The following is an 11,729-nucleotide window of genomic DNA, read 5'->3' as shown; positions in this document are numbered from 1 at the left end:
AAGTTCAGGGCAAGCAGCATCTGTGGTGACATGTATAATCTAATAGTGCATACAGTCAGGGCTGAAAACATCACTGATATGTAGAACATATGTCTTTCCTATGCAAGAATATAAGAATTTATATGGTAACAAGCCCTGTGGTGTAGGGCATAGAGCTGAGACTACGACCCAGAATACTCAGGTTTGATTAACAGTTTGGATACTGGAAGAGCTGCATGGGGTGCAGGAATTGAGTGGCTTCCTGCCAATTTGGCTATCCTGGGAAAGGAGTTTGGTGGCACCCTATGTGCTGACTATGTCTCTCATGTGGTAGCCAGAAGTCAGGCTACAGTTGTGGGAGGGGCACAGGTATGGTTAGCTAAGCTGACTCCTTGGTAACTCTTGAAGAACACGTGTAGGAGTCCATGTGCATCAGTCTGGGGACAACTGGTAGCCCATGTAGAGACTTTGGATTTATGTCACCATTTGAGGTTGGGTTAGGGACATAAAAAATATCTGTCATGCCTGCCTTATTGATGGACATGCAATGAACTTTTCTCACTCATTAGAGGAACAAATGTTTTCTGGCTCCTGTCACCACAAAGGGGAATTTACTGAAGACCTGAATTCTCACCTCAGTGGAGAATGAGCAGCAGTGGAAGTGCCTTTATGGTCAGCAGGCATGATGGTATAAGAAATACACAGAAACAAAACACTGACATCACTACATGTCACATGCCACAGGAAAAGCTGTACATTAACACCTTTCACAATGGTATCACTGCACATCATGTGCTATAGGAAGCAATCTTAATAATACCTCCCCCACAGTGACATCAGTACATGTTACATGCCACAGAAAAAGCTCTACATTAACACCTCCTACACTGGCATCACTGCACATCATGTGCTACAGGAAACACCTTAAACAGTACCACCCCCCACACTGACATAACTATATATCACATGCTAAAGGAAAACTCTACATTAAGACCCTCTGCTGTGACATTACTACATGCCACATGCTATAGGAAAAGCTCTAGATTAATGCCTCCCACAGTATCACTGCATATCATGTGGTGCAGGAAGAGATCTTCATTAATACCTCCAACTGTGACATTACTGCATGCCATGTGTTGCAGGAAAAGCTCTAATTTATCATCTGCCACTCTGACATCACTGCATGTCATCTGCTACAGTCAAAGCTCCACATTAATGCCTCTAAAACTGATACCACTCTATATCATGTGCTATAAAAAAAGCTCTAAATTAACACCTCGCCTACACAGACATCACTCCATCACATGCTACAGGAAAACACTCCCACCCTGATATCAGTGTATATCATGTACTTAAGGAAAGGCTCTAAATTAACAACTTCTGTGCCGACATCACTACATATAACATTGCTACAAGAAAAGCTCAGCATTAGCACTTCCTGAAATAAATCACTACATCTCAAGTTCTGCAGAAATACTGACACCACTCCATATCATGTGCTATAGAAAAAGCTATACATTAACTCCCCACAAACTGATGTCACTGCATCCCATTTGCTGTAAGGAAAGGGAACTAATGACTAGGGCCTAAATAAAAATACCTAACTGTCAGGTGTGATAGCTTCCTCAGGTGATGAGCATAACCTTTGACTTGGGGCAACAAATAAACTGATAAGCGCTACACTGAACCATGGATGTCTAGAGTTATCAGGGGATGCATTGAGAGGACATATGTGTGTGTGTGTGTGTGTGTGTGTGTGTGTGTGTATATATATATATATATATATATATTTTTATGTATATATATATATATATATATATATATATATATATATATAAATATGTATATATATAAATATATATATTTATATGTGCGCGTGTGTGTATGCATATTTATACATAAATATATATATATATATATATATATATGGATCTACTTAATTTGCCCTAACTTCCGACTGACCGACACCCATTTGCCTGACCCCATTTGATCGAAATTTCATTTGACTGAAATTTCATTTGACCAACAAGTATTATTGGCAAGTAAATGGGATATGCCCCCTTCCCCACTGTAGTGCGACCCTGGAGTTAGAATGTATAGTTAGGGGGGTGCTGAATTAAAGTGGATTTTAAAATTGCAAGCTCATATATACCCACGATTAAATAATTATGTGTGTATTAAATCAGAGCTAGAAGCTCGTCCCCTTTAAATGAGTATAAAATTGAATATTGAGTAATTGATTTATCTTCATTTTTAATGTTTTAATGAATGTATTAATTGATTTTTAAACTGAGTAATTGATGAATTTTTGACTATAAAGTGTGTATGTGTTTCTGCATTTTTACTGAAGACTTGAGAAAGCGTAGTGATTGTATGTGAAAGCATTTGTCTAAATTAAAATTACTATCTTTAAGCCGTGGTAGTCATCTGGAATTTTTGTTATTTATATATATATATATATATATATATATATATATATATATATATATATATATATATATAGTTTCCCTTCAAAACATCTAAAACTCATAACATCTAAAATCAAAACATCGAGACCATAACATCTAAAATCCATAACATCTAAAACCCATAATATCCAATTTCATAACATCTAAATTGTATATGTAATAGTGTATCATCAAAAGTGTAAATGTTATACTTTAATCTGTTAATCTTGTGATATCACTATGAGATGCTGTAGTTTTTATTTCTATAGTTATTATTTATACAGTGTAAAAATCTATACTATTTATATAGTGTTTATTTTGCCACTCTGTATGTGTTTTTTAGGCCATACAGGTAAGTGATATAGACATTAAGTGTATGTTCGTTATGGTGATTGTGATAAGGTTAGGAAATTAACTTTTTCCCACTGTAGTGTGATATCGGAGTTGGTATATTTAATTTATGAGGGGTGTTGGGGGCAGAGCCTCCCACATGGGGGGTGCAGGGGGGCTTGCCTCCCTGCAGAAATGTAGTAAAAATTGTGTTTGTTAATTTGGTGTCATTATATGTGGAGAGGATGTTATTTTCATGTGATTTGTAGTGTTCGATGTTGTGATGCACATTTTAGATGTTATGAAATTCGATGTTACGGATTTTAGATGTTTTGGATTTTATAAATTATGGTATCGATATTATGATTTTAGATGTTATGGGTTTTATATATATATATATATATAGATAGATAGATATATAGACAGAGAGAGAGAGATAGATTTGTGTGTGTGTGTGTGTGTGTGTGTGTTTGTGTGTGTGTGGCATCATTTTACGCTGATTGTCATTTTAGATGACAGTTGTTTTGTTGACAAAGCAGTTGAATGACAGCTGTGTAAAACTGCAGTGATACAGGTGCAACAAGTAGCAGACTTATCTTTGGTGAAGAAGGCTGTGGGTTCTATTCCCACAAAGAGTAGATGGATCGCTTACACTGTAGTGCAGCTTAAGGGGAATGCTGCACTTCTGAATGTGACGTCCTTTGTATGGCATGTTAAATCAAGGCCCCATATGCCTGACTTGGTGGTGGCTAAGGTGGATGTAAAAGATACCATGGCAATTACTGAAAAGAGTAGGGGAAGTTCTAAAATGGCCTGGCCAAATTTCCCCTAGTAGTATAAGTGCCACCTTAGGTCTTGCCTGAAAAGAGGCTACTAGCCTAGTGGGACTAACCCTGTCAACAAAGGATAAATAAATAACATTAAATAAATTACTGTAGCACCTGAATTGGGGGATATGCCCTTTTTTCTGGTATTGTGCAATCACAGAGTTAGAATACAGAATTAGCAGGGGGAACAAAAAAACATTGTTTTGTAGTTGCACATTCTGGTATCATGTCTTGGAGCAAATATAGTAGAACATTATTTTTTTTCATTTATTTATGGTCAGCATTTAGGTGTTTACACACACACACACACACACACACACACACACACACACACACACACACACACACACACACACACACACACACACACACACACACATCCCTATCATATGTTTGAGTTTTCAGGAACTCAAAATTTATATGGACGGGACCATATGACTGAGTTTCCGAAAACTCAAAGGTTTTGAATGGAGATCGTGGTATAGTGCAAAATGGGAACTCTACCCTTTTCCTCACTGTAATGCAATCTCAGAGTTGGTATATTTAATTTGCAGGGGATGTGGGGGGCACATGCGAGTTTGCCCCCTGCAAAATTTTTTTGGGATGTTCAAGTTTTCGGAAACTCGATCACTTTCTGAAAACTTGATTGTCTGATAGGGATTCGTATGTATAAACAGTGGATATAAAAGGTTTACACACTCCTGTTAAAATGCCAGGTTTTTGTGATATAAAAAAATGAGACTACAATAAATAATTTCAAAACTTTTCCCACCTTTAATGTGACCTATAACATGTACAATTCTATTGAAAAACAAACAAATCTGTTAGGGGAAAAATATAAAAAAATAAAAAAAATGTACAATAAGCTGGTTGCATAGGTGTGCACACCCTTAAAGTAATACTTTGTTGAAGCACCTTTTGATTTAATTACAACATTCAGTCTTCTTGGGTAGGAGTCTATCAGCATGGGACATCTTGACTTGGCAATATTTGCCCACTCTTCCTAGCAAAAGCACTTCAAACCTGTCAGATTACGAGGGCATCTCTTGTGCACAGCCCTCTTCAGGTTACCCCACAGATTTTCTACTGGATTTAGGTCTGGGCTCTGGCTGGGCCATTCCAAAACTTTAATTTTCTTCTGGTGAAGCCATTCTTTTGTTGATTTGGATGCATGCATGGGGTCATTGTCATGTTGAAAGGTGAAATTCCTCTTCAGCTTTCTAGCAGATGCCTGAAGGATTTGAGCCAAAAGTGACTGATATTTGGAACTGTTCATAATTCCCTCCACCTTGACTAAAGCCCCAGTTTCAGCTGAAGAAAAGCAACCCCAAAGCATGATACTGCCACCACCATGCTTCACCATGGGGATGATGTTCTTTTGGTGATGCAAAGTGTTGTTTTTACGCCAAACGTACCTTTTCGAATTGTGGCCAAAAAGTTCAACCTTAGTCTCATCAGACCATAGCACATTTTCCCACATGCTTTTGGGAAACTTGATGTATTGTTTTGCAAATTTTAGCCTGGCTGGATCTTTTTCTGTGTAAGAAAAGGCTTCCGTCTTGCAACCCTACCACATAGTAGAATACGGGAGATTGTTGTCACAAGTAGTACACAACAGGACTTGCCAGAAATTCCTGCAGCTCCTTTAGTTGTTATAGGTCTCTTGGCAGCCTCCCTGACCAGTTTTCATCTTGTCTTTTCATCAATTTTGGAGGGATGTCCAGTTCTTTGCAACGTCACTGTTGTCCCATGTTTTCTTCACTTTTTGATGACTGTTTTCAGTGTGTTCCATGGTATATCCAATGCTGTGGAAATTTTTTTGTACCCTTCTCCTGACTGATACCTTTCAACAATGAGATCTGTTTGATGCTTTGTAAACTCTCTGCGAACCATGGCTTTTGCTGTAGCAGGCAACTGAGTAAATGCCAGGAAAATCCTACTATGACAGCTGAACTTTATTTGGGGTTAATCAGAGTCTCTTTATTTGATGACAGGTATATACCAAGAAGACTGAATGCTGTAATTAAATGAAAAGGTGCTTCAACAAAGTATTAGTTTAAAGGTATGCACACTTATGCAGCTAGCTTATTGTACATTTTTTATTTTTTATATTTTTTCCCCTAACAGATTTGTTTGTTTTTCAATTGAATTGTACAGGATATAGGTCACATTAAAGGTGGAAACAGTTTTGAAATGATTTATTGGGGTCTCAGTTTTTATATCACAAATACCTGGCATTTTAACAGGGGTGTGCAAACTTTTTATATCCACTGTATAGCTATAGATAAAGCCATAGCTATAGCTATAGCTACAGATACAGATATATATATATAGATATAAAAAGCAAGCAAGTTGTTGCCCTGAGTCAAAATCATCTCATGGCAACTCCATAGTGTTTTCATGGCATATATTACAGAAGAAGAATGACAGGCCTTTCTTCTGTGCAGATACTGCTGCTGTCCAGTGATTCCTCAGCTAGGTTTTGAAATCAGGTCTACCAGTTCATAATCTTGTGCCTTAATCTCTAAGCTATCAGGCTGAGGAGATACAGATGCAGATATAGATATAATTATATTTAAAAATACAGGCACATCAAAATGCATACAGTTCATAACTTAAGACACATCAAAATGCAAAACTCAAAATACTGACATAATACATCCAAACCACACATTCTATTAATTAAAAAAACAGACAAACACACTACTTCTGACATTACATTTGTTCTAAAACTATAATAAAACTAACCAAAAGCCCTAAACCGTAGAAATACCACAGGACAGGGTTTGTCTGGATAGTAGCAGTGTTATTGAAAGAGTTCATTAAGTTAATGTACAGGGTTAGGGTTAATGGCAGGGTCAGGGCTAGTGTTATGTTAAGAATGGATTAGTAAGGTGATGCAGGGGGTTGTTCCCCTACACTACCTCACTAATATTGCTAACCTTAATCCTGTCCCTAATCATAACCCTGCACCTTACCTCAGAAAAACCCTTTTAGTAAAAGTACCACTAAACGAGATAGGCTGAGATACACATCAACAAACATGTACAACTCTAAAGCTATCCCCTTACCTAACCCTTATTCTAAACCTAACCTGCCAGCATTTACACAAACTCATTCACATCTTTAATAACAACTCAGTTACCTTCGTCTACATTCTGATTTGTCTGCATTCTGAATGGCATCTATAAATGTGTGTGTGTGTGTGTGTGTGTGTGTGTGTGTGTGTGTGTGTGTGTGTGTGTGTGTGTGTGTGTGTGTGTGTCTGTGTTTCTGCTCACCCGCATGAACTGAATATATCTGCTACCAGCCGTATAAGAACTTTATAAACTCTAAATGATGACTGGCAATCCTTGAGAACACTCTCACACTAATGCAGCTGTACTGTGCAATCCTTGAGAACACTCTCACACTAATGCAGCTGTAATGTGCAATCCTTGAGAACACTCTCACACTAATGCAGCTGTACTGTGCAATCCTTGAGAACACTCTCACACTAATGCAGCTGTAATGTGCAATCCTTGAGAACACTCTCACACTAATGCAGCTGTACTGTGCAATCCTTGAGAACACTCTCACACTAATGCAGCTGTACTGTGCAATCCTTGAGAACACTCTCACACTAATGCAGCTGTACTGTGCAATCCTTGAGAACACTCTCACACTAATGCAGCTGTACTGTGCAATCCTTGAGAACACTCTCACACTAATGCAGCTGTAATGTGCAATCCTTGAGAACACGCTCACACTAATGCAGCTGTACTGTGCAATCCTTGAGAACACTCTCACACTAATGCAGCTGTACTGTGCAATCCTTGAGAACACTCTCACACTAATGCAGCTGTAATGTTCCTGCCTTTCTTACCTTTATTTGCTGCTGTAACTTTTTTACCATTTTAATGAGTTCCCCGTTGCTTTTGTTAGCCTGGTCTAACTGCATCTCCAGTTCATTCATGTCACATTCCAGCTTCTTCTTCATTCGTGTGACTTCAGCACGACCCTTGATTTCAGTATCAAGGCTAGTTTGCAGGGAATCCAGAGCTCGTTGCTGGGTTTTCCTTTTTCAAAAACAAACCAATTTTATAATGCAAAGAAAATACGCTAACAGAATAAACATTGCATTATTCTGCACAAGTTTTACTCTGAGAAATTTTAGTGATATATGACAAACAACATTTGAAGCAAAAAAGCATATGTTATTAATGTTACAACTTTAAGCAATAAGTTTATGCCAAGGATGATGGACAGCCCTTAGTGGTTTAGTACTGAGTGATATCTTTAAACATCATCTCTGACCTTTGAAAATCAAATATGTGTATTTTGTGTCTTGAAGTACAGCCTATAGTTTTGACAACTGGCATTTTTCATTGCAAAAAAAATCAAGTATTCCAAAACATATGGTACCTTGTCATATCTGCAGCTTCCTCTGAGAACTGATCAGTCCCTGAAGTTCTAGATAGTCAGACATCTTTATTAGAATATTTAAACAATACATCAAAATAATCTGTCAGTACAAAATGTACAGTTGTAAGGTTAATTTAATTACTGACAACAGGTTTATACTGTTTTGGAAGTGGAACACCTTCTCCTAGTTATGATGATTTTAACTATTACTGCTTGTTTCAAGCTTATGCTATGGGCAAAATGTATGCTGCATTCAAAATGGTAATGAAGAATGCATACAGAGAATTAAAACATATGATTCAATATGGTGAGAGATCATTGCAGTCTAAACATAAATGACCATAACTGGACTCATGGCATAGGTTCACAGGTAAGTACTAGGAAATTATTATGTAGACCATTACAAGCCTAGCTAAAATCCCCTATTCAAAATGTAACTCATCCTCAAGGAGGGAAAGACAAGATATGCCAGGGCAGAATTTGAGGCTGCCCATCAAATTATCAAGGTCTACTTTGAAAGTGGCAAGGATGCACGTACTGGAAATTTGTTCCAGAGGTGAAAGACAACTTTTGGATATGAATGCATCACAACAGTATGTCTTATTTATCAATTGCTAATGGTTTATTTCCTTTAACTGGGTATGGAATGATCAGAAGACAGTCACAGTTAATAATACCTCACAGTTAATAATACAGGCTTTATACCTGTATTCTGTCTCCTACAGTCTTTTGAGGGGAGACCTATGCCTGACATACAGGGCACTGTCACACCCCACTTTGATGGACCTCCTGGATATCCACAAAACAAACAGCACCAGAATTACCCGTTCTAAAGACTTAAACCTTGCCTGTGATATAAATAGATCCTGCTGGAGAGACAGGTATGTATCCCAGAGATCACCCCAATTCAACTGAAACCTGCACAACTAGATGGGGAGCAGGAAATTCATCCCTGGTTTGGCACCTATGTCTATAATGGACACAGGCAACCTGTAACTGTTTCATCTCCCAGGCCCTAGGTTGTAAATGGTTCATCTCCCAAGATGAACTAAACCCCTGCTTACACTTTTTAAAGGTATCAGAACTTGTCAGAGATTTGGGATGCATGGCTAGGCTTAAAAAGTCCCGTGTGGTCATTAGCCTAGTAAATACCTATGAACATATAAATTGTCAACATTAGGAAAATTACTGTGAAGTCCTAAATAATACATGTAATATGCATGACTACTGTTTCAGTTTAATTTCTTGAAATGTTACTTTTTGTACATATCTTGATGGAAATAGACCCGATTTCTACATCAGATCATAAAGTTCAAGAATTCTGTTTTGCTTCAGTCGTGATGATAGCCAAGGACATCCTTCTCAGCATCCTCATGGTGTCCAGAATTGCCTCCTTCTGCAGTTCATATGGGGTTAGATGTACAAGTAGTATATTTAGGTGCAATTGTAAATTCTTTTTTACTAATTCCATTGCTTCTGTTACTAGCTGAGCAGTCTAAGTATTTTTATTCCACACTGACCTTGTTTCTGCTTGCAAATCCGCCTATTTTTAAGAGTTTGTTTTTTGCAATATATACAAAACCATGCAGTTCTAGCTCTGGTGGTGTAGAGAGAGATAAAGCATTGACTATGGCCTAGATGACCTGGGTTAATTTAGCAGTTCTGGTAACAAGCCGTGCTGGGAGTGTCTGCCCTGGGGAGTAGGTGGGATGCAGCCAACCATGGAATGCACTAGCCCCATTAGAGAAGTGATTATGATGCAAAAGATGTGGTCTGGAGGCGGGAGGTAGGCTCACCAAGACACCAATGTGTGGTGCCCTTCATAATGGGGATGCAGTAAAATGCACTCCTGTAGGGAGGGTATTATGAACCCCATGGTGATGCAGTTTGCTCATCCTCCCAACCAACCACAATGTCAGGCTAGGTTCATTATAAATGTCTCTATAGCCAAGATATCAGCAAAGACTCAAACATCACTCATAGCTGCCTGAATATCAGCCTCTCTGGACAGCTCTTGCCCCTGTGGTCCTGGTAGACTCCCCACTATGAAGGAAATAACATGTTTAAATCTAATTGGGTGAGGCTTGATGTTCAGCAAGCATGGAGGCAAAAGTCATTTTGAAAAAGTATCTGTATGAAGTGACTTGAAGCAGTATGATCACTGTGTGTGTGTGTGTGTGTGTGTGTGTGTGTGTGTGTGTGTGTGTGTGTGTGCGTGTGTGTATGGTGTGTTTGTGCTTCTTCAGTTGCTACTACATACAAAGAAGGAAAGAACTGATGAGGCATTCATCTTTAAATGAAGTTGCAAAACTAATAGTGAATATCGCACTCAGGAAGAAATCTTAAATTTAAGCCAACTGTAGTATCATGGTCTGAGTATATCGAAAGCACTGAACATTTTTTTTGGGAAAAGCCATTTCTTTGGAAAACACATGGCAACATTACTCAGTCTTATGGGTGTGAACATGTATAATTTATTACAAAATTAGCAGTGCTGTAAAAACTGAAGCATAAAACATGCAAACGGAATATAAAAATATCACAGATATATCTTGAGCTTAAACCACTTTCAAATGCTAAAATAATCAATTTTAATCACTCTGATCACAAGGGTAACAAACTGTGACACAATATGCTTCTGAAGTGAAACTCTGGGGTATAAAGTGTGAATCATGGGAGTATTCATTTATTATTATTTATTTATTTACATTTATTTACCGGGAAATTCCAACCGGACACAGGTCCTTTTTCAGTGGAGGCCCAGGGAGAAAAGCTCCACAGAACAATAAATGAGCAGCAGAGTACATGAAGAACAACTGAATATACATACAATAGCAAATAATACATACTGCAGCAAACCAGAAAGGCTCATCCAGACTCTGCTACACTTTGCTGTGAAGGAAAGGTTAGTTTGCTTTTATTTTTTGTATTACTGTATTGCTTTTCTATATTTTGAATACTGTAGTTTGTTTTCTTTACCTTGTGTTTTGCTTGCATTCTGTTTTAACAGCATATTAAAACCTCAAAAGAGACCACAGCTCTCTCTGTTCTGAGTCAGGCAGAATTTTTTCCTGCCCTCCCACCCATTTAAGTTGTCTTGTTAAATACCACTGTCTTTCTAGTTGCCCGCCTCTTATGTTAATCTGACCATATATCTCATTTCTCTCTACTTTCACTGGCTTATGTGAGTAATCACAAAATCATCATTTTTGAAATCCCACCCCTTCAATTATTTAAATTTATTGGCCATCCTACAGTATTTCATAGTACCAAAATACAAAAGTGACCACCCCTTTCAATCCATCTTGCTGTTTTAAAAATAGTAATTCTCCACTAAACCTTAACTTTTTAAACAGGCAAAACTCAAGTTACCTACTTTCACATCTAAATTCTCTAGTGCACACTGCAGAGTGCATTCTTTTCAATCTTACCTTTAAGCATCCCTGTGACTAGCACTTTCTCTAATACCTGCTGGAAAGCACTAGGAAGCCTTAAACTCATACAAACACTGAACTCTCCTTGTTAACAAGGAGAAATTAATAGTAGGCACTAAACAGCCTATAATTGCAAAGTACCTTGCTAAGGAAACAGCTCCTATACTTTACACAGAAAAAAAAAAAAGTCCCAAACCAGGCATGTCCAAGAGTCAGCTTCCGGTGATTTCTCCTGTCCACCTGGTGAATCTGGGCATACTGGGGCAATGCAGCAATTGCCTCATGTACACAGACAACCCTCTTCTCCT

General features: G+C 38.0%; 1 protein-coding gene across 1 annotated transcript in view; it reads right to left on the bottom strand.

Annotated features, from left to right (window-relative positions):
- Nucleotides 1–11,729, bottom strand: part of LOC122788697 (myosin-16-like) — a 949,629-nt gene that overhangs the window by 185,131 nt on the left and 752,769 nt on the right. Inside the window, exon 17 of the mRNA XM_044055593.1 lies at nt 7,449–7,641. Coding sequence (XP_043911528.1) covers nt 7,449–7,641 — 193 coding nt within the window. The remainder of the gene's footprint in view (nt 1–7,448; nt 7,642–11,729) is intronic.

Source organism: Protopterus annectens, chromosome 14.part0, assembly GCF_019279795.1.
Source record: "Protopterus annectens isolate FY-2018-M chromosome 14.part0, PAN1.0, whole genome shotgun sequence".
Lineage (NCBI taxonomy): Eukaryota > Metazoa > Chordata > Ceratodontiformes > Protopteridae > Protopterus > Protopterus annectens.
This window is presented reverse-complemented; position numbering and strand designations above follow the sequence as displayed.